Genomic DNA, 24,664 nt, shown 5'->3' on the forward strand with positions numbered 1-24,664 from the left:
GCTTGTTCTAAGTAGGTGCTTTAGACCACTGAGCCATCTCACCAGCCCCCACCATTATTATTTTTGGAAACAACACATTTTACTTATAATTTGGTTTATTATCTGTCTCTACCCCCAACCTACTAACTGTAAGGTCCACAGAAGCAAATGTATTTTCATTTTGTTCATTGCATTTGTCCCCAAAATTAGAGGAAAGCCCAGCATACTGTAATCAAACTAGAAATAATAATAGAATGAATGAAATCAGAGATTGACAGGACATAGACACACAGGGCTCTATTAGGCAATTACTTTGTAACATGAAAATATTACTCATCTGCAGTTTGCATAAAAATAAAATTTTCATTAAAGGCATGACCAAACAGAACATAATGAGGCTATTATATAATTTCTATCACATTCAAAATGAAATAAGAAAACTTAAATTTTTTATTCTGTAAAATTCTTTTTTTATTTTAAAGAGAATTTCAAAAACAGTAAAAATGTTTTAATTTCAAAACAAGATGATAGGAAATTACCAATGGTTATTATATTGCATATTGTTTAATCTTAGAGTCAGAAAATATCTACTCCATAAAAATAGCACTCATGTGCTATATTTACCAATGGATTCCAGTAAAAGTTCAATATAATAAACTTACCGTTCTGGGTGCCCAAGTAAGGGCAGTCCCACCTTGTTTGAATTTCATTTGAACCAAGGGAGTTTTGCTAGCAAAATCATATATTCGAATTGAGCCTATAAAAAGACAGTTTTAAAAGAAACAAATTATATACATAACATCTCTTAAAATAATCTTGGCTCACTTTTTACATGTTGAGTATTACAACAAGAAACTTCATAAATAATTAAATTGATAATACAACAGCTTTCATTAGTCAACACTTTCCATGTACATCTTCAAACGGGTAATTTACAAATATAAATAATAAAGAAGACAACTCATAATTGGTAAATTGCCTTCACCTGGCACAGGCCACACAGACTTGCCAGAAGTCACAAAGGAAGAAAGGCTGTGAAGAGCATGCACATGGATGACGTCAAGATGAAGTTTTCATGGACGACTTAGAGGTTATGTCCTTATGGAAAGCTCTCACAATAACCTTGGTTGTTGCACTTTTTGCCCTGTCCACTACACAATTTGTCTCACTTGCTTTACAGGGTTTACCTTTTGGGAAAATTCCCAAATACTTTCAATAAAAAAACTTTAAAAATTATATTGAAAATAAGATAAAACAAGGTCAAATATATTCTCATCAACAGTTCCCACTTACAGTCCAAGGCTGTGGTGGCCATGAGATAAGTGACAGGAGAAACAGTCAAAGCTTCAATAGGTCCATGATGGAAGGAGAAGAGGCACTCTGGATCCTGGGTCTGAGACAGACAAACTGCATCAGAGCTCAAAGATAGGGTAATGCAAGGCCAGTGAGATAGCTCAGCAGACTAAGCGCCTGCTTAGGCAAGCGCAGGGGCCAGGGTTTGGTCCAAAACACCATATGCTACATGCTGTGCCAGCTTGCCCCTAGGCAAGCTGAGCTGGCCACTGAAACAGGATGTGGTGGTGCATGCCTGTAATCCCAGCACTGGGCAGGCTGAGATGGGATCACTACGATTCCACATAAATAGATAATAAAAAATTTGAAAAAGAAAGAAAAGAAAAGAAAAGAAAAGAAAGGAAGGAAGAAAGAGAAGTAGAACCTGACACATGTGTGACTTTTGAGTGATAAAGAGCAGAGTAGGCTAGAGAGAGCACTGCACTTTGGAATTAGGAGTCCTGCCTTTACATTTAATTAATGACTGGGATTTTGCACAAGGCACATGTTGGTTTGTATTTCTTTATTTGCAATATAAGATGATGTATGCTTACTAAATGGGGTAACTGTGAGGATCACATGAGATAATATACATGAAAATTCTATATGTTCATGAAAAGTGCATTGAGTACACAATGAGATAGAATCAGTAACAGTGATCTAGTATGGAGAAAGATAGTTTCAAAGAGTGGCAAAGGGATTTACCTTGTAAATTGGGGAAAATGAAAAAAAGATGCAACTTACAATATTTGAAAAACTAAGGTCAAGCTTCCAAATGGCTCCATTGGCATCCTAAAAAAATTAATCAGCTATAATATTTTATTTTATAATCTTAACTTTCATCAAATTAAATATTTTTCTTTCTGTGATTTAACTAAGTCTGAACAATAATAGCAAAATTTTACATATATTATAAAGTATAATTGATATTTGTGAATTTCTATATATTTTAGAAGCAACTATATAAAGTCAAATGTACTGTAAATATAGTCAAACACATTTATAATACTAACAGTCAAATAGACTTCTAATCCAGACTTATACTATTATTTTAATTTTATGTTCAAGTAACTTTAAAGAGTCAAGAAAGAAGAATTTAACTTACCTGAGCCAACCAAAAGTTATTTCCTGTTTCATTCATTTTTATCATAGAGAAGAGATTGACATTCTTGCCTACTCGAAGTTCGTTAATAGGCTCAATCTCCAATAATCCAGTTTCATCTATAGTATCAGCAGTGTCTATTGTCTCAAAGTCCCATATCTTGCAAAATTAATAAAAAAAATTCAATTGATTAATAGTTTCTTTTGTTTTCTAAGATAGAAAAGACTCTAATTTTTCAAAAGTAATTTCTATTTTTTCTTTTCTTTTTTTTCTTTTTTTTTTTTTTTTTTTTGCAGAACCAAGGATTGAACTCAGGTTGCGCTTGCCAGGGAAGTGCTTATTCTACTGAGCTATCTCCCTGGCCCTAGTAATTTCTTCTTGTTTCATAACATTAACAATGAGTTGAGAATAGCAGTAAAGTACTGCCTAAAATAAGCTCTTTTTCAAAGTTTTTAATAGATCTTTCTTCATATAATATGACTATAAGGAATAACTGATTCAGTTCAACAAGACATTATAATGAGACCTGTTACTCACTGGAAAGGGAAATACACTTTCTTGCTTAATGACTCAAGCACAATCTTAATTATTATCAGAACAAACAGAAGTAATTGATGACTTCATTAGAAAATGTTTCTCTTCCTTAGTATCAATTTACATTCTGCTGTCTCAGGAAAGGATTTCTGTTCCTTGGGAGAAGAGTCCAGACCCTCTGTGAAGAATGAGGGCGCTGCTACACTTCCCACAGTGGATGCAGAAGGATTCCTATTACACCCCAAAGCCCTCCACAGAGAGATCTGTTGACATGTCTACCATTTTATCCTAGGCTGACCAGCTCAGACTTGGGGAAAGCAGCTCCTGTGTATCACTGCTGACCCATGGATTAGCCTGGTGGGGTGAAAAGGGCCAGTTCCCAGGAGCAGACTAATCCCTGGGATTTGGGGTAGGTTTTCCCTAAAGGGTGATAGATTTACAACTTGAAGAACTAAGAGGTGAATTTAGGCTTTGAAAAGGGAAATTTAGAAATTAATGTTGTCCATAAAAGGATCCTCTGTGAAATGTTTCACTTCTTTTCTCTTGAGGTTTTTCGCCCACTTGGTATGTGGACATTTTGGGGTAACATATCTTAGAAGGATTAGTGAATATTTTTATGGCAAAATAAAGGACATGAGAGATCCTCAGAGCAATGTGTGAAATCTAACAAGATCAAAAATAATATTGCAGGGCTGGTGAGATGGCTCGGTGGTCTAGGGCACCTACTTAGAACAAGCTTAGCAAATCACAGGGACCGCGGTTCAATCCCCCAGCACCACATGCCAGCCAGCCCCGCCCCCTGGTGGGCTGAGCTGGCCACACACACACACACACACACACACACACACACACACACACATAAATAAATAAAATTTAAAAAAAAATAATATTGCAAATGGAAAAACCTATACTTGTGTTCAAAAAGCTTGTGGTAAGAGGATGTGGGGGTAATTTGGCTTAATGTACTAGGTAGGGTAAGCTCAGCAGAAAACAGCCAGTGACCAGACTGTTTTTATTTTTTTTATTTTTATTTATTTATTATTATTATTATTTTTTTTTTTGGTGGAACTGGGGATTGAACTCAGACCCTTGCGCTTGCCAGGAAAGCGCTTATCCAACTGAGCCATCTCCCCGGCCCAGACCAGACTATTTTTAAAAATGCAATCTTATTTCTAGACACAATTAAAGAATGTCAATAAACTTCCACTTTTCAATGAGAGGCCCCACAAAGAATATGTACCAAGTAGACTACAAGTTGGTGTGGTGAGCCCCAGTATGGTATACTTTCACAGAAGGTGCCACACAGTGTGATAAACAGCAACCACAGGAACTGCAATGTGGGTCAGCGTTCCAGCCCGGTGAATCTATAGCATGCATTCTGCAGTCAGCTCTTTTTATCACTGAAATCTCTAAAAGGTTTGTCATCGCTGGTCTAGGCTTTGAGCAGCATGGAGTCCACAAGTAAAAGTATTTCAGTTTGTTAGTAAGAAACAAGAAGAGGACAGCATTCACAGGGAAACCCAAGCCCCACCAGCTCAACTTTGAGTGTGTTTCCAATTGTTGCTAGTTGTCCATCTTTGGTACAACCAGAAAATAGTGAGATATTGCTTTATGGCTGGTTTTGACTATCTTAGGTGGCAGCCTAACATTCTTAATTGGGGGATAGTTTTATATCCTGCAATACAAAGCATACGAAATGGCAACTTGGAATCACAATCATGCATTTAATATGTCTTAGATAATTTTAAATGAGTTCTATTTCCATGTTGTTTTTAGTAGAATTGTTTCCTAAAGAAAACTACTTCTTGATTGTTGCCCTGTCAGAATTGTGTGCATTCTTTAACATCTTTGGTAGTGGTAGTCTGGTTTGCCTAATTTTCTTAATGTGTTGTGAAAGCTCAAAACTTTGAGTATGTAGTGTATAGGGTACAAAGTTGTGAATTAGTGGGACTTAAGTAACATTTTGTTAGCAATTTTTTTTTTTTGTATTTATTTTTAGCGAAGGGTCTACAGGGTATTCAGGGTCTCACTACTAGATCGGACTCATAGTGAGCTGCCTGTTTACAGCCTCCCAAGAGCTGGAAATGCAGGGCCACCACGCCCGGTCTCAACTGTTGTCTCAGCACACCCCGGGGGGCGGGACTGACATGGCAGGCTTGGGGATTGAACCCCCAGCCCCTGAACCTACTTTCAGGCGCTTTAATCTGCTGAGCTATTTGGTTGGCCCTTTTGTCAACATTTAAAGATATTGGTACTTAATGCTCTTACAGAAAATTTGCCTCCAATTCAAAGCTGGAAAGTCACTGGAATAAATGGAAAGTAATACATGACTTTTTTTGGTATGTGTGTTAAGGATTATGTACAAAGTGAATCATTCTTACTGAGCCTCAACCCAACCAATAAAATCTCAAATAAGAAAGACAGAAAAAAAAATAAAATAAATAAGAGGTGCCATCAAAAAGCTTCAGGGCTGGGCTGTTGAGATAGTTCAGTGGTCTAAGCACCTACCTGGCAAGCACAAGGACCTGGGTTTGGTTCCTGGTACCACATGCCATGCCAGCCACTGAAACTGGGCATGATGGCACACTCCTGTAATCCCAGCACTGGGGAGACTGAGACAGGAGGATCACTATGAGTCTGAGCTGCATAGTGAGACCCTGTACGAAATAAATGAATAAAAAAGATTTTAAAAAATGAAATCAATTTTAAAAAAGGAATTTTCAGGACTAAGATGCAGTAAACTGATTTCAACAAGCAAGCAAATGTTTACCAGAGGAGAAATGTTATTCAAAATGAATTGGTCTTAGGAGTACATGACCATTAAATTCCTTCATAAAGTGACCTTTATGTGAATTACAATCTGACACAACCTCTTGGATGATCTGTCTCACATGTACCAAGAAAACTTACCCTCACACAACCATCCGACCCCGCAGTGATGACCTCACCCTCATCCAGCGTTATCTGGTTGATGGGACCATGGTGACAAGTCTTTGTGCCAGTTCGACAGAGCTCCACTTTGATGAGACTGCCTTCCCAGAGCAGCAGGTTGCCCCATTCTGACCCTGAGAGCACCTGGCAGGTGTGCAGAGAGAGAGAGAGAAATGTTCATAAAACAGAAAAAAATGCATGTGATTATATTTCAAAGAGTATGTATAAATTATATTTAAGGATATTTTTCTCGATTCTGAAAGTAAAAAGTTGGAATATGAAAACAGAAGAAGATATAGAAATGAAAACCTACTACCCCAAATAACCACTAATCACATTTTTATGGATTTACTAACCTCTTGCATTGTTTTAGATTGCTGTAAATAAGCTATATTTTTACTGGAAATTTTTCATATATGTATACAGTATATATCTTTATATATCTCATAAGGACAGAGTTTAAGAATTAAAAAAATTAGAGATATGTTTAAAGTCCTTGATAAACTAGATTCTACTTAAGTGATATTGTCAACTTTGTAATAACTAGATGACTAGACTATTCAGTTTCTTAAACTTGGAATGATGTTTGTATGCCAGCATTTACTTATAACAGAGACAATCGCAAGTAATAGTATATAATGCATTCTACACGTACAAGTATGTATTTCATTGTAATAGGAAACCAGATAAAATACTAATAAATAACTGATCCCTTTCAGGCAATAAATTTTGTCAGGAAGAAAAAAATTAATCCAGCAAAATTGAAGAATAAACTAACAGATTAAATTGCAGTGCTACAGATGTTACTATGAGTTTGCCTGACCTTCCTAATAATATCTGAGAGTTAAAAATAAAAACCATAAGGCTGTATATAACCTTTGGCCAAGATAAATTCAGTTGGAGCATGATGGCAAAGAAAAAAACAGGGCAAAGAGAAGTAATATTAGTACTGCCTATGACATTCTGAAAAAGCAAGACTATGGAGACAGCAAAAAGGTCTGTATCATAGTTGCCAAAGACTACAGGGGAGAGAAGGATGTGGAGACAGAGCACAGGGAAGTTTTAGGGCAGTGAAACAAGTGTATATGATGGTATAACAACAGACAAAGTCTGTCACTGCACACCTGTCCACACCCAGAAAATATACAATGTCAAGAGCGAACACTAACGTAAACTATGCCCTAGAAGCACTGATGCGTCAACATGGGCTTATCAATTGTAACAAATGTACCCTTCTGGTGGGTGATGTAGATAACATGTGGAACAGTGGTGTATGGGAAATCTCTATACCTTCCTCCTAATTTTTCTGTGAATCTAAAACTACATGAAGAACAAAGTCTATTGCAATGCTTAAGAAAAAGCATAAGCATTTCAATCCGATGATATAATTAAAAGTTAGAAGGCTGCCACTATGTTAATATAAAAAAATGCTTATATACTTTCCATGTATGTATAATATTTAGCAAAAAGAAAATGCTATATATGTACATATGGTTTATGACCACTTCAGGGAAGTATTTAGTTGTTTGTTTTGTTTTTCTTTTTTCTTTTTTTTTTTTTTTTGGATACCACTGAATATTTATTCAAAGAAAAATTCTTTTGACATCAGCCTCAAATCAGGGTGACCAGGTATAAAGTTGTCCTTCAGCCCATGGTGATAAGAACACAGCTTCACTGCTCACAGCAGACAAAGGGAGCAGCGTTTGTCCTTTTCCTGGCGCAGCTGTGACACTGATTTCCGAAGCCAGAGAGAGGAATCTAAATCATCACAGCTTGATGACAAAGCACAAGGTGAGTTTGTCAGAGGCAGGTTCATAGTCTGGGATGCTCTCTTCAAATTGCTTTGGGAAAGCAAAGTTACTGCTGCTAGATTTTCAAACATCTGAAAATTTATAACTCTTCCAATCCAAAGAGTGCTCCTCCAAACCTTGATGAGAAGCTTCCCATTGACTTCATCATTATAGCAGATGTAAGAATGAGAAAATAAAACCAAGCACAATAGGTCATAACACTGTAGTGCAGCTTCCAATTCAGAGTTTGCATCATCATCTAAGAAAATTCCAGGTCCTGATGGATTCACAGCTGAATTCTTTGTTGACTTTTTTTTTTCCGGAACGGGGATTGAACTCAGGCCCTTGCGCTTGCCAGGGAAGTGCTTATTCCACTGAGCCATCTCCCCAGCTCTTTGTTGACTTTAACATCATTTGTAGTGCTATGAGTCAGAAGCTTACTGTCCAGAGGGAACAAGGAACACAACAGAACCTAAGAAGACTGGCCCTAGTATTTAGTTATAATGGATAACCTAAGGAAGTAAAATTAAGTGTTCATTACAATCATAATATCCATTATTACTATTGGCATAGCTTTTGAAAACATATGATGTATCTTCATACATGTATGTTTTCCTATACGGACTTAAAAGCACAACGGATTATTCCAGAACAGTGGCCGTACTCGCCTTCCCGTCTGGGAGTTCCACATAGCCTTCTATATCAGTAGTGGCTGTTTTGCCAAATCGACCTAGTGATCCCTGCAGCTTGAGTCCAGTGAATGTAAAAGCCATTTCCCAGAATCTAAAAGCAAACAAGATACAGATAAAATATACCGCAAATAAGTTATTCATTTTTATTTCTATATGGCTCAAATATTTACATACTTCCTAATCATATACTATCACATTCTTTTGTCTGATTATCATGTAATAAGTATCAGGCAAAGCTTTAGGAAACAATAACTCAGCAACTAAATAGACAACAATTTGTCTAGCTTTCTGGATCCAATATTTGAGTTATGCTACTTGATAGCCAACAGCCACAAGTGACTATTTGAATTTAGATTTTTTTTTATTTTTTTTAAATGTATTCTGCTGTTTATTTATTTATATTTTACATTTATTTATTGTGTGTGTGTGTGTGGCCAGCTCAGCCCACCAGGGGGCGGGGCTGGCTGGCATGTGGTGCTGGGGGATCGAACTGTGGTCCCTGTGCTTTGCCAAGCTTGTTCCAAGTAGGTGCTTTAGACCACTGAGCCATCTCTCCAGCCCCTGAATTTAGATTTAAAGTAATTAATACAGATAAAATTAAGACTTCAATGTTTTAGTCAATTTAGCCAATTTCAAGTTGCAATAACTAAAGGTGGTTAGCAACTCCTATATGAGACAGAACAGAACATTTGTAGTCCAGCAGAAAGTTCTATTGAACAGTATTGTTTTAGAGGACATAAAGGTTTTCCAAAATATTCTAATATACTAGCTATGTGACACAGTGATTTTATCAACCACATTGTGCCTTCATTTCCTCATGTATAATATGAAAATACTAGTATCATTTCCTTCATTAAATTGTTGAAAAACTCTTAATGACTACCAGTCAAAAAACTGACATTTTCTTATAAATAGCCTAAACACATGAACAGACAGAATGATGGAGACGACACAGGAAAAAGGACTCTTGGTTTATCCTACTGGATACAAAACACACACTGTGTGAACAAGCCAATAATAACAAAGCCAAAGCCCAGACAGCAAACATCCTTATCCAAAGCTGCATTAGGGCCCTGATCATATCCTTCCATGTGTTCTATGTTTCTTTCATAGCACTTTGTACATGAATTAATTAGTCAAAATCTATATTTCTCTAAAGAAACAGTACATAGGAATATGCATTTTACTAAATGATAGGACAATAGAAGGAACTGGAGCATTTTGGCCTAAAAGCTAGAAGGAAAGTTTCTTGAGAACTTACTCAAGATTACATTTTTAAAGCATCCTCAATTATTCTGCATTTCTAGTGAGTAGATAATAAAAAGAATAAGTTTAATTTGGGATGAGAGAAATACAGTGTAGTCAAGAATGTCTTTCTCTTACAGATACTCTGGGAGGTGAGTTGTGGGCACTGCTAAAGTGGTAGCAGAAAGCTACCTTATTAACATGCAGAAGTGAGGGCGGAACAAAGGTAGCTCAGAATGAACTTTCCACTCTGGAAACACACTGGAATATGACAGTGAAAAAGCAGGGAATTTGGAGCCAGAGGCCTAAGCTAAGAGTAGACTCTGCGAGCACTGAGTATTAAGTGTCCCTCATCAGGAATTGTGGACTATGACAATTCTTGCTTTACACATGAGGACAGAGTTGCTATGAATAAGAAATTTAATAGTGATATGAAAACTGAATTTGAAAATAACCATGCTGACGTTAGCTATTGAAACACTATTAAAATCTTCTTTAAGAAAGACTGAGAGAAGACAGCAGGCTAAATTTACAACCATTCTTTTCTATCTGTGCTCTCTTTGGAAATAAAACCCCACCTGTCTACCTAGAAAAGTTGCACTACTAGTTAGTCTTTAAAAACAACACACACATTTTGAAAGTATCTAATCTTAACAACAACAAAAATGTCTGTGGGGCTTAGATCCTCTTAGAAAATCCTTGGGCAATTTAATGAGATCCTGTTTCAAAATTAAAAATGAAAACACAGGTTGGATAGTGACAGCCCAGTGTGAAAGCCCTTGGTTCAATCCTTAGTGCAGAGATAGCGGGAAAAAAAAAAAAAAAAAAAAAAAGGAAAAGAAAATACCCTTGCAGTATCTACCAGCCTCTCTGTGTCATTTCACATACTTGATGTGGCCTGATCCTGACGTAGTAAGTTGCTCGTCATCTTCAGGATTGAAAGTAACCTTAAAAACTTCCTGAGAAAAAGCTTTTGTCCTCAGCATGGGCTGCTCTTCTTTCCAATTCCAGATAGTCAGTGTGTAATCGGGGTAGCTACCAATAGAGGCCAACAAGGTACCCGTGTAGTTAAAGTCCACATAAGTATATGCCCTCTCAGTCCCATCTGCAAGGACAAACAGGGGTCTAATAAGTGAGGGCAACATTTACTTCATTGCCAAAAGTATGAGAGGAGAGAGAAGAGAGGAGAGAGGGGAGAGAAAAGAGCAGAAGGGAGAGAGGAGAGAGAGGAGAGGAAAGGAGAGGAGAGAGAGGAGAGGGGAGAGAAGGGAGGAGAGAGAAGAGAGAGCAGACAGGAGAGAGGAAAGGGGAGAGAGGAGAGAGGAGAGGGGAGAGAAGAGAGAGAAGACAGGAGAGAGGAAAGGGGAGAGAGGAGAAAGAGGTGAATTCATGGAGGAATGACAAGAATTTTATGCTCCTTTAAAGAGAAATTCCAAAATCACTCATCACTCTTCACTTTAGAACAGATTACATAATATAAAGGCAAAAGATGAAGAAGTCATAGTCACATTGTACAAGTGCAAAACACTTTGTAAACATATTTTATTTTATGAAGAGAAACACAAAAACATGTTTAATAAGTTCAGAAAAATCAATCTATAATAAAAAATTTATCACTGAAAAACTCAAAAGTGACTATTTTTTGAAATAAACTATGAAAAACAGAATTGTAAGATAATTGTGATGGTTAATCTTATGTGTTGATTTCACTGAACAATATTCTAGATCGCTAGAGAATAATCTAGATGCTGCTGGGAAGATGACTTTGAGATTATCCTTGATGATCTAAGGGAACCTCACCCAGTCAGTAAGAAGGTTTTGAAAGTAAAACTAAGGATGCCAGGAGGGAAAAGAAATTCCACCTTAAGACCGCATCATCAATTCCCTCCCCTAAAATTCCAGCCTGCAGCTTTGACCTACAAATTTTAAACTTACTACTGTCCAAAACTGTGTAAGACAAACGCATTGAATAAATCTCTTTTCCATCTCCTAGTAGCTTTTCTCTGTAGAATCCTGATTTATTCAATAACCTTATGTCTTCTTCAGAATGCTATTAGCCTTGAACATGAAATATTTTATTTTTTTTAATTTTCATGTTAGTTTGCATTTATTTATTTATTTATTTATTTATTTATTTATTTATTGTATTTTAGAAGGGTCTACACGGTGTTCAGGGTCTCCCTACTAGATTGGACTCACAGTGATCCGCCTGTTTACAGCCACCCAAGAGCTGGGATTACAGGGGTGTGCCACCACGCTTAGTCTCGAAATATTTTAAAGACTATTAGATTTACCTTGAAGGACTCTGTAGGGCTTCAAAGAAGGGTATTCATAGATGATAATCTTTGGAAAACTTCCTTTTTCAGCTACTGTGAAGTAAGTTTTATGTGGATGAACCTACAAAAAGTGGACTTTCATTAAAATATTAAAGGTAAGATCTCTGTATAATCTTACAGTATTTAGTGACAATGATTTTATAATTGTTTAATTAGTACCTAGTCCAGTAGAAACCTCAAAAAATGGGCATCTGAGAAACATCTGATGATATATATGACTTGACCTGAAAACTAGAAGAAAATAAAACTCCAAGGTTCACCTTCATTAAGACAGCCTTTTGTAATTCTAATTTCAGATTTCCTATATAAAATTTAAACAACAGCTCTCAATCTTTAATGCACATCAGAATCATTTGAAAAGCTTATTAAAACACAGATTGTCAGCTCTCCCCTCAAAGTTTCTGGTTTAGTAGATCAGGGCTGCAACTTTACATTTCTAAGAAGTTTCAGGGTGATGTTAATGCCACAGGCATGGGGATTACACTTGAGAACCACTACGTTGGATTAATTGTTAGCCCTCTATATAAGTCAACCTAAACTCTGGTTAGAAAATTTATGGAATTTATTTGTCTTGGTTTACTTTCTGCTGCTATGGCAAAATACTTAAGATCAGGTAACAGATAATGAACAGAAATTTATTTGGCTCATGGCTCTTGAGACTGAGAACCCACAATTAAGTGACCAATTCAGGAGAAGCTTTTGTGTCGCACCCTGTCATAAGGCAAGGCCGAGGGCAAGAGACTGATAGCAAGAAGGCAGGCTCATTCTAACTGCTATTAATTACACTGACCCATCCCGCCTCCTCCACAATGTTATTAATCCATTCATGCCCTCAACATGCCATATTAGGCCCCATCTCCTAGCACTGTTGTATTAGGAATTAAGTTTCCAATGCCTAAGCTATGGGAGACACATTCAAACCTTAACAGTATGGAATTCACATTCCCAGAGTATATCACATCTCAATTTTTTAAATTTTATTTTTTTATTTATTTATGTGTGTGGGGGGCCAGCTCAGCCCACCAGGGGGCGGGGCTGGCTGGCATGTGGTGCTGGGGGATTGAACCGCGGTCCCTGTGCTTTAGCTAAGCTTGTTCTAAGTAGGTGCTTTAGACCACTGAGCCATCTCATCAGCCCCACATCTCAATTTTTATAAATTATCTTCAGCAAACTTATCACAAATGACTATAAAGTTAATAAGAGGTAAGGAAGATAGTATTTCCAAGCAGGACATGGAGGTCTGGTCTTGTCTACAGTTAGTAAAAAAGTCTGCAACTTAGAGTAGAAGCTGCCATGAGGCTGAGTTAGGCCCATTTATTTTTAATGAAAATCTGGAATTATGAAGTCATTAATTTGACACCTAACATATAAATTCTCCCTGACTTTTCTATAAGATATTTTATATGACCCAAATACATGTCTCACAGATTTCTCCTAGCCTTGCAAAAATACTACTCATCCCCACTGTACACCTACTGCAGAGAAGCCAGGTGCCATGAGATGAGAGAAGAGGGTCCCATCACTGCCCAGCAATAACAGCTCTAGGACACTTGCATAAAATCCCGTGTGGACATAAAACTGCTCAACATCCAGATGGATAAGGATTAGGATTAGCACCATGGCTATACTACACCTCTGCCTATTGTCTTCAAACCAAATTGTCTTATAACAAAATGAAAAATACTGTTCTAGCCACAAAATGAGGCCTGATTATGTGATCATCATGTGTCTCGTAGCCTCTGCAGGCGGTGTGGGCATGAGGCTCATGACAGCTCATGGCTTCTGAGTGCCTTCACCCCACAAAGCCCATGACTTCGCATTGTACCCATGGTTATTTGCATATAGCTGTTGCCACACTATCACGTACTTATGTTTCTTGGTTTTAAAAGTTTTTTCTCCTTAGATGAATTTTAAACTCTTTGAATTAGTACAGATTATTATGCAGCCTTGTGGGATAATAAAGGGACTTCCCCCTTTTAAAAGGGGACTTCCTCCTTTTTAAATCTTTTGCTGTATATTCTATGCAGGCTTGGCTGAATAGTACTATATAATACACTCTTGCTAAACTTTTAGTTTTTTTAAAAATCCCTTAGGACAGGAAACTTAATCATGTACACATGCTACATTTAGATGATCAAGAAAGAAAGGCTATCTTTCCACATTGCACATGCCATGAGATTCTGTTTCCCTAGTCAGTCTACGCCTCTCTCCTCTCCATGGGTCTCACGTTTTCCTCATCTTTTCCCTTCCCACTGCCATATGCCTGCATCAGTACTTCAAAAAACCCAACCACTTCTACTTCTAATCTGAATGTGAAAAGAACCTGCATAGCTGTGGGGAAGTCACTGAGGCTCTAAAGCCCACATTTCCTGATCTGTACAATGGGCTAATAGTGGTAATAATAATAACACTAACATATGACCTTTTGCCTCAAGGCAATGTTAGTGAAGGGAGTGATTATAATAACTGAGTAGAAAATGACTTAATGAGGGTGTGCACCTCCTGCAATCCCACAAGGCTGCATGGAGTTGGCATCTAACAATCACAGATGATTGGTCAAAAACAGTAAAGTAAATGAGCTCTTTTTTTTTCCTGTCATGAAAGACATACCCCAATGGCACCAATTCCTTCACCACTGCTACTTCGCAAGTAGGTTTGTTCCTTGGTTTTAACATTGAGAAGGATCAGCTGGTTCCCAGCAACATACAATAAGGTACTGCTGTCTAAAAGTTGTAGGTTGGCTCGCTTTCTGCAGTCATAACCAAAAGAATGTCTGAGGGAAAGTTGTTGAGGAAAAGTGAAGCAAAATAACCATATTAGGGATAAAAAAAGTGATGAAATAAAGATATTTTAAAATCTATATTCTTGAAGATTCAAGGTGAAAGTAGTTGAAATTTACCCTAAAACTTATTTTTTTCTAGGTCTTACTGAGTTGAATTTTATCCTAAAACTTATTTTTTTAGGTATTACTAACACAATTTTATTTTTAAATGAACTGTAAATTCTCATACACTGACTCAGTTACAATTTTAATTATTCCAAAGAAATTCTAGAGGCACATTAATTGTTTTTGCAATGACAATGTTAAACCTTCTACAGTACTGGAGCATTATAAAGCAACGTTGTCACCTAAGTAATCTCATTTTTCTCTTTCAATAAAAGTAAATCACTTTGTGCAACATGGACTAAAGTCTGTAGTCTTCGTCATCTTTGTATTCATAATGGCTGTCAAGTTTGTTGGCTAATCATGTAAAAATAGTGTATAGACTTTTTCCTTGATGCTGAAAATGATGCTTAAAATTCTGCCGTTTGTGAAATTCTAACACATCATTTGGTAACATAATCACTGTGATAAATTAACATAAATACAATTGAGATGTAATTCATACAAATATATCATGAACATTGACTAAATATGTGGTATATAAACATATATAATTAATAAGCTTAGTATTTTCTCCAAGGTAAGTAAGTGCATGATACAGCGGTCCCTCACTGATCATGGAGGTTACATTCCAGACACTCCATGGTAAGTGAAAATCAGCAAAGTATCGACGTTATATTTATTTCAGTATTTATATTTTAAGGCTTTATAAACCCTTCCCACACTTATAAACCTTTCCCACACTTTTAAAAACACTTCTAATGTTCTTACCCATTTGCTAAACTCATAAACCTACACAATTTTAACAATATACATAGACTGTCAGTACTGCAAAATCCCACAACATAGCAAAAAATCCACGATAAATAATTTAACGTTTTTTGAAAATGTATGAAACAATGAGTCCATGAAAATTGACCTGCAAAATAGTGAAGGTCTATTGCATATCAACAAGTATATATGGGTGAGTATGCTTATAAAACTATGCTACTTAAAAATATCAGTTTTCAAAAATCTGAGTTATCTAACTACATTGCTATGTATATTCAGGTTCAAATTAATATAAAAAGATAATTATATTAAGTAAATATAATGAGATGAATCTATAAAAACTGGAATTGGCAAAATAAATATATTGGGTAACATCTTAAGTAAACAGGTTTTCAAATAATAACAATTTGTTGCTGCACACCGAAGTTGAAGGCCGGCAAGACAGCTCAGCAGACTAAGCACTTGTTATGGCAAGCACAAGGACCAGGGTTCGATCCCAGGTCCAGCATGCCTCGCCAGCCCTGCCTCTGGGTGTGCTGAGCTGGCCAACGAATCTGGGCATGTGGTGTACATCTATAATCCTAGCGCTGGGGAGGCTGAAAACCGGAGGATCACTATGAGTTCAAGCTGTGCAGTGAGACCCTGTACCAAATACATAAAATTAAAAAAAGGAAAAAAAAAAAAAAACAGTTCAAGGTTCATTGGAAAAGTCTTTATTTCTTCATCCCTTTTTTGAAACAACTGATTTTAGAAGGTTCACTTATCTATAAGGAAATAAAGTTTTTAGAAAAAGAGATTATGCAGAATTTTTAACAAAAAGTAAATGTACAATGTAAAAAAGAAGAGTATTTTCATGAGTGTCACAACTACTTAATTCTACTCTTGAAAGTGGTGACAGCCTTAAACCATATAAATCAATGAGTGCGATTGTGCTGAAATGAAACTTTATTTACAAAAACAGGATAGGTCCTGATTTAATCCATAGGCCGTAGTTTGCCAGCCTCTGACCTAAGAAATAAAATCCCCAAATTATGCATCTGTAGCTGAAAAGGATACATGAGCTCAAGAAAAGTCAGAGGTATGTCAGAATCCGGTGTCACAAAAGGTGTTGAAGCAAGCTCCATGTAATTGTAGAAGAAAGATTCGGATATTTTCTTCTTAAGCTCCTCCTCTGCCTCTGGGACAGGGGGTTCCTGGGATGCTAAAACATTAAAAATATTGAGTAAGAAGAAATCTGGTGAATTCTAAAATTATATATCCCAAAGACAAGAGGAATACACATACCACACAATATGTTAGCAGTAAATACTATTATTGATCCAACCATAAGAAGCTACCTATTAATGGTTGGAGGAGAAACAGCCAATGCACTCATGTGCATCAGAGGTGAATGCTAAGCTCTGGTCATGATTTCAAATTCTCGAAGAGTAACTCCCAATTAGTTACAAGGGAGAGTTGGAGAACTAAACTGGGGTAGAACATTCCTTAGGTCATCTTGATTCCCAGAAGATCAGGTATGGGAGTTCAACATGGGATCCTGAGAAATGGAAACTGCTACTCCAAAGCTGCTATGATATCCTCCTGGACTATATGCAATGGTTTTCCTTTTCATCATCCACACATATATCTACATCTTATAAATTTTTCTTTCTCTGGGTTTGTAACTGTTCTATCTGTCTTCTCAAACTGCTGATAGAAAGCTCTCAATACTTACTTTTAACGCTGTCTGGATAGTCATATTCAGATGACCCTGAACCGCCTTCCACATTGTCCAGATCTGAACCTTCCTCCTCTAGATATGATTCTTCCCCTTCAGTAATTGTTTCCTCTGTGGTATCTTCTAAACCTTCTCTTGTATGAGCTATTAAAAAATGTTTTCATAATTTCCAAATTTTGAATTAAAACATCTTCTTATTTACAAGTTAGCTATATTTTCAATGTGTTTTATGCTCTAAATTTGATAAATTTCATGCACAGGAATTCTTCACAGAATCACATTATTTGATCAGTCTTATAAACTTCTTCATTTTAACTGCATTTGCAGCCTACTTCTTATCATTACATACTTACAAGAAAGTAAAATAAAAAGAAAACATGGTTCACATGCTGCTATCATAATTTCAATTCACATGGATTTTATTAACATTTATAGGGAACTTGTTATGTTAAAGACAATAATTCTATTTGTCAGAGAACAAGATTATTCTCTTGAGTATGATTATTTTTCTCTGAAGTGGGCACTCTCAGAAGAATAAGACTGTAACAAAAACAAAACAAGCTGGCATTTTTCTTATGAGCTAAGATTTTATATATGAGTTTCTTCTATTTGTTCTTCTCTCTACCCAATGAAAACAGGAAACAGTGGGACCTCTCCTCTGCAGCTACCATAGAGACAGACTTTCTTTAGTAAAACCAGTTTGCCTCTGATTCCTTGCTTATACTCACCTTCTCCACGGGATTAGATATATAACAAGGAAGCCTACAAATTATGGCTACGCACAAAGAAAATCCATATGAGCTACCCAGAATTTATAGTAATTTTTAAAAAAGTTTCCAACATGGTTACTGCATCTAATAACAATACACAAATATTAATAGTAGGAACATCTCCTTTTGGCCACTAGGAAGTAACTAATACTCAACTGCTTTTGCTTCATATATTATGATGATCTGTTATGAAGTAGACACATATTTATGATTTTATACCCTCGTAATAAACTGGTCCATTTCTCATCATGAAATGCCCCTCTCTGTCACTCGTAATACTCTCTGCCTCAGCCTACATGATCTGATGTTAATATATCCAGTCAGCCTTCTTATCTTACTATATGTATGATCAACCTCTTCACATAGCAACAGGCTAGAAGATGTTCAGAATGCCAGCAAATTGCTTCACAGTATCAAATGGAATCCTAATACCCATGATATATGTATATACTAATGAATGAACTGAGCCCAGATGCAGGTCACAGCTGGTAAGGCCTGTGCCCAGGAGTTTCTGACATAGGAAGTAAGGTCCTCAGACAGTGCTAGCCAAAGTGCGATAATCATTAAGTCCATTCATGAAAAGCAGAGAGGAGCACCAGGAAATCTCTGCTGAGAACTAAAAGCCAAAAAAGTAGATAATGATATGTCAGAAAAGTAGCAAATAAAGCAGAAATAAAAAACAAAGGGAATGATAAACTATAGTTTTTGAGGCAAGTGATATTATCATAGTTTGTTTTAATAGTAACTCTACTAGTGGTGTGAAGATCCAAAGAGGAAGACTTAAACAGAAATCCTTATAAAAAGTCCAAGCAAAAGAAGATAAATGTCTAAAACAAAACACAATGTGGAAATATTATTTATGAGACATGTTTGAGACTGATTAAAAGAATTCAGTGCAAATTTTGTGTCTGAATTGATTTTTCTCAGGTCCTGATCTCTGGATAAAAAGTCAACATCAAATTTCTGAAACTTGGTGCTGGGGAGATAGCTCAGCAAACTAAGTGCCTCCCTGGCAAGCACAAGGACCTGGGTTTGACCCCTGATACTGCCTGCTATGCCACCTCCAGAACCCTGGGCATGCTGTGACAACCACCGACACCGGGCGTGGGGTTGCACATCTGTAATCCTAGCACTAGGGGCTGAAATAGGAGGATTACTGACTCTGAGCTGCATAGCAAGATGCTGTACCAAATAAAAAAACAGATTTTTTAAAATTCTGAAACTATATTTGAGATTAGAACTTGAAGAAAGTCAAGATTCCATTAAGACATCTGCTATCACTATCGTGGCCAGAAGGAAAGAACCAGCCACCATTTTAAAAGTCCTAATCATAAAATTCCTCTCTTCCTCTCTTATTTACAGTCCATGAAGTCCTTCTACATGTTACCCAATTTAATTACTGGACAATTCACAATCGTCATGTAAGTGGATGAGAAAAGACCAGGGTAATAATTTCTCCATGGTCAAACATTACTACAGTCTACCAATCCAGCGCTCAAAACTTAAGTCCAGTTCTTCTAAAGCGCATCAGAAAAGTCCATTAGAAACCTATAAGCCAGGGTTGCGATTCAGTTGCTAGAGCATGTGCCGTGTGCTTACAAGGCCCTGAGTTTAATTCCCAGTACCACAAAAGAAAAGAAAAAAAAACAGATGTGAGGATAGATCATTTTCAATAGAGTACAGTAAATTCTAGCTGCCAGTTTGAGAGAAACAAAACATAGACTCTGCTCCTAAGCAACTAGAATTTTGTAAGAGAATTAAACAAGTCAACCATTTCTAGTCTATAAATTCAAGTGTCCACACTTCAAAATTATTTTATCTAAATTTAATAAAAAATTAGAGTATCATCTTTACTTACACTTTGTTTCTGATTTAGAAGACTGCCCTCCATCACTCTTTGATCTGTCTGATGTTCCCCCATCAACATCCTGGTCATCTGGTTCTTTCATGTTTTCTCTATATGCAAAACTGAGATAGAAGAAAATGCTATAAAATAGATTTTAACCGGTCTCCCCTACAACTCAACAAATTTCATGGCCAGAGAACACTCACGTGTATTGATAATGCTATGGTTGCATAGTATCCAAGATGACCCAACAGAAGCAGGGTGCAGCCACGATCAAGACTTCTGCAAAACACATCATACTCATAGGCTCATTGTCCAGGCAAACTTGGCACTGCAGTGCACTCTGGTTTCCCAGAGATCCACAGTGAAACACACCATCCAAATCTATCTTTTCTCTCAAATGCTCAATCACTAAAATTAAACCTCTGCCATCCTTCCTTTGGTTCATTCCTCCCTCTTTCTCTTCCAATTACCAAATTCACCTGGGGTTACTAATCAATGTACATTTTTAAAAATCTGAAGAACACATGTGCATCAGATTAGTGGTTAGATTCAGGTTTGAACACCAGTATTGCCACATAACTAGCTAATTAAACTGTGTATCAATTCCTCAGTGGTAATCTAAATGAACAAAAAACACAATGCTGACAAGAGGATTAATGAGCCAGTGCTCTGTTACACTTTGTCTCTGAACACAGGCCCTGTGACAAAGGCAGATGTGATGCACACATGTGATGTGACCAGGGCAGCATGATTAACTCCCTGCAGCTGGGCACACTATTCCATCTATTTTCTTATAGTGGCATTATGATGATCTCTTCTCTTGATCTAGTGCACAGTAATACCTTGCTAAATATTCTTCCTGTCAACATACTCAAGAAAAATGTGCCCTGGCATGATGTCCACGATACTAAGTTTTGTGTTTAGAACTTAGGAGCCATTTTCTGTTACAAAAATAAAATTTTGTCTTTTAAAAAAAAGTGTGTTGGGGCTGGTGAGATGGCTCAGTGGTCTAAAGCACCTACTTAGAACAAGCTTAGCAAAGCACAGGGACCGCGGTTCAATCCCCCAGCACCACATGCCAGCCAGCCCGCCCCCTGGTGGGCTGAGCTGGTCACACACACACACACATACAATAAATAAATAAATATTAAAAAAAATAAACTTGTGTCTCTGATCTATTTTAAAAAAAAATAAAAAAATAAAAAAAAGTGTGTTTCCTTTTTACAGTTGTCCCTTTTTTCCTTCTCCCCATTCTTTTCTTCCTTCCTTTCTACCCTTCCTTCCATCTGATTGTAAAATACCCCACCTCCATGCCCAACAAGGCTTAGGAAGAGTAGAAATCAAATGACAAAGTCTTTGAGCAGCAAGATCTTTGAAAATCCAAATTCTATTATTCAAGCTATTTCCTAGGCCTTCCAGTTTGGGAATCAAACTTTTATGTTTATGGCAAGTAATCAAAGAAAAAGATTGAGAATTATAGTAAACAATGTCAATTTTTCAGGCCTTCATGCAAATTACAACATACTATGAATAAAATTGGGAACTATAAACATAACTAAATGCTATAATCTCCCTTGATTTCAAGGTTCTTCACAACTTAAGTCAATTCAGTTCTCAAAACTAGTAGGTACATTTACATACAAACTATATTATACTCTGCACTGCTGCAGATACAAAGATGTTTAATCTGTAACTTCTGGTCTTTGAACTTCAAGAAGACATTGGCAATTCTGTCAACATAACCTCAAAATAAATTTCTATGTCACTGATTCTCATGCATCTGAGTTTGAACAGAACCAGAATGGTCGAAGAGACCTTGAAATGGTTTTGGTTTTTGACAGCCATTTTAGCTGGGATGTGTGCCAGTTAATCCTAACTACCAACTTGATTGGAATAAAAGCTCCTGAAGCGATGAGTGGACTTGCAGGAGCCATGTGCTGAACGGCTGAATGTGCTGTCCGGAAGTGGAGTGCAGCTGAGAGAGGTGGGTCACTGAGTATCCCAGTTTCAATCTAAAACCCAACAGTCTCGTGCGTTTGGAGGGCACTATGCACATCAGTGGATCCATCTACTGATAAATTCAGTAGCTGAATGCAGTATTAGAAGGTGAGGCCTGGTGGAAGGAAGGTCACTGGGGCCATAACCAGGAAAGGTGCTTGTCTCCTTCCTAGCTGCCAGCCAGCCAACCGTACACTGAAACCATGAGCCCAATAAGTAGCAATTGATTGTTACCATTCCTTTATGTTGTGAGTGTCAGGTATTGTCCCAGCAACCCAAAAGTAACCAGCAAAAGTAACCATGCACTCGTGGCATGCCTTCAGAGAGCACAGCTCTCACTAGCACTCGTAGCCTGTACTCTGCTTCAGCTGCCATTCAGCCGCAGTTTGGTTCCACTCTGCACTTCCACCATTATGTTCCTGCCAACTGACCACAGACTGAATCCTCTGAAACCAAGAGCCAAATTAAATTTCTCCTCACTTCAAAGTTTGGGTGTCAGGTTCTCTGTCCCACAGCAACAGGAAAGCTAACAAATGTACCAGATGGTAATAGCTACTGATTTCTCTGATGAAGATCAACATTTAAGATATTGGAAGGAAATGAAACTACTTTCTAAGATGCTTTGGTGCAAAACCCATAAGTGAAGTGAACCGGATTTGCCAACAAAACTGAAGTGATATTCTGTTGCTGCTAATTAACTGAGAACTAAATGAAAAATTTTAATCTGTGAGTTCTAGTAACACTCTAACTAGTTAATGTTTTAGTTTTATATTGCTATCACACAAATTATCAGAAGTTTAACACTCCGTGTATTCTCTCATCTTTGTAGGTGAAGTGTCCAGGCCTAGTTTCACTCAGCTGCTCTCTTCCTAGTCTCTACATGTTGGAATCAGGTGTTGGCAGGATGCCTTCATTTCTGGAGAAAACAAGGAAAAGTCTCTTTCTGGGTTGACTTAGGTTGCTGGTAGCTGTGTGTGGGTGTAGGGCTGCGGGCCATGTCTTCTTGCTGGCTGTTGTCTAAGAGTCCTCCTACCCTTCTAGAGACCACTACATTCCCTGGTTTATGGCCCTCCTTAATCCCCAAACATCACTCAATAGTTCAAACTCATAGGTTTCCTTCCTGTCTCAGATCAAAAGCTTCATAAGATCACTTTCTACCTTTTAGGCAATTTTAAATAAATTCATTTATTTTAACATACTAGAAATATAATCTAAATATAAAGTCTAATAAAAACAGGCCATAAGACTTAATGAATTAAGTTATAAAATAATAAGGTGGATAAAAACAATTATCATTAACTAAGCACTCTCTAAACAAAGAAATTGAATCTCAACAAAATGTGACTTGGTGCCAAGACAAAAGCATCACACTTTAATCTTTACTAAAATAAGCAATTCTTTCCTCTGATGGCTAACACTACCATCCAATAAACTTCAGAGTCACAAAACATATGTATAGTATGCAAAAAATTTTCCCAGTATTCTAAACTGGAAATATTAGACAATAAATCCTGGAGGTCTATTATTGTTTTAGCTTTTCTGGGTTCTAAAGGCTGACTGAAGAACTTTAAAAGGCAGTTAAGCAGGTCAGATGCAAGAAGGTCCTATGCTCCTGGAGATCAGTGATAGAAATAATGATCTTTGTTGGCTTTTCTTTTGGCAATGTTGTTGTTGTTCAGATCAGTGAGACTGAGAAATTGCATTGTAATCTGGTAAAGCTTTGGAGTTCAAGAGAGTTGAGCTGACCCCCAGCTTGGCCAAGGCATATGTTTCTTAACATGTCAGTCCTTTGATATGTGATATGAGAGTGATATTGCTGTCACATAGAGTTGTTGTAAATATTAAATGAGATATTTTGTATCTGCAGTGCTCAACTCTGACTGAACTTTAAAGTCAGTTGGAAAAAACTTTTTAAAATATCATTAACATGGGCTGACCAGGGGCCGGGGTGAGGGCTAAGTGGAATAAGCGCTTCCCTGGCAAGCACAAGGGTCGGTTCCGAGAAAAAAAAAAAAAAAAAAAAAAAAAGGGCTGACTTGATAGCTCAGTAGTCTAAAGTGCCTGTTTAAGCAAGATTAGGCAAGTTTAGGCAAGCACAGGGACCATGGTTTGATCACTGGCACCACATGCCATGCCAGCCCCACTCCAAGGGTGGGCTGAGCTGGCCAAAAAAAAAAAAAAAAAAGTAAAATAATCTCAGTCCACAGGCAAGTCTTTTGTGTAGCCACACATATGAACTAATGTCAAGCATGGATTTATAGGTAACATGTCATAGGTACTAAGAAATAATACTTATTTTTACTATTATTACCAGATAATTCTTTTTAACATGGCGCAAGCTCAATAAACATAATTAAGAGCTGGATATGGTGATGTGTTCTTAAAGTCTCAGCTATGTGGGAGGCTGAAACAGGAGGATCTCTTGAGTCCAGTTCAAAATCAGCCTGGGCAACACACTGAGACATAATAAATAAATAAATAAATAAATAAATAAATAAAAAGCTGAAATTCAAAATTGAAGTTTTATTTAGTTCAGCCTCTCACAAGGTACAGGCCACACATAATTCGTTTCACTCCCAGTGCTTCAAGTGTGCCTTTCAATGTTGTACCTCTTTGTCAGGTCTCAACACTTTCCAGAAGGAAGGTGCTATCACTTCACCTGAGCACTCCACACGCTAAGGATATTCACAGTATGCCTTTATGGCTCTCTACCAGAATGCTATTTGTGGAGGTA

At 37.1% G+C, this 24,664-nt stretch overlaps 1 protein-coding gene across 3 annotated transcripts in view; it reads right to left on the minus strand.

Annotated features, from left to right (window-relative positions):
- Positions 1–24,664, minus strand: part of Cfap44 (cilia and flagella associated protein 44) — a 119,105-nt gene that overhangs the window by 89,320 nt on the left and 5,121 nt on the right. For 2 of the 3 annotated variants that reach the window (XM_004633300.2, XM_023717639.1), the window contains 13 exons: positions 20,136–20,211; positions 19,942–20,051; positions 17,311–17,457; positions 16,653–16,797; positions 14,552–14,714; positions 11,900–12,002; positions 10,494–10,710; positions 8,337–8,451; positions 5,858–6,022; positions 2,417–2,572; positions 2,056–2,103; positions 1,273–1,372; positions 642–736 (listed from right to left, as the gene is read on the minus strand). In XM_004633300.2, coding sequence (XP_004633357.2) covers positions 642–736; positions 1,273–1,372; positions 2,056–2,103; positions 2,417–2,572; positions 5,858–6,022; positions 8,337–8,451; positions 10,494–10,710; positions 11,900–12,002; positions 14,552–14,714; positions 16,653–16,797; positions 17,311–17,457; positions 19,942–20,032 — 1,545 coding nt within the window. In that variant the 5' untranslated portion in view covers positions 20,033–20,051; positions 20,136–20,211. The remainder of the gene's footprint in view (positions 1–641; positions 737–1,272; positions 1,373–2,055; positions 2,104–2,416; positions 2,573–5,857; positions 6,023–8,336; positions 8,452–10,493; positions 10,711–11,899; positions 12,003–14,551; positions 14,715–16,652; positions 16,798–17,310; positions 17,458–19,941; positions 20,052–20,135; positions 20,212–24,664) is intronic. The other variant, XM_023717640.1, reaches the window with a different exon arrangement.

This window comes from Octodon degus, unplaced genomic scaffold (genome assembly GCF_000260255.1).
Source record: "Octodon degus isolate 3935 unplaced genomic scaffold, OctDeg1.0 scaffold00053, whole genome shotgun sequence".
NCBI classification, from domain to species: domain Eukaryota; kingdom Metazoa; phylum Chordata; class Mammalia; order Rodentia; family Octodontidae; genus Octodon; species Octodon degus.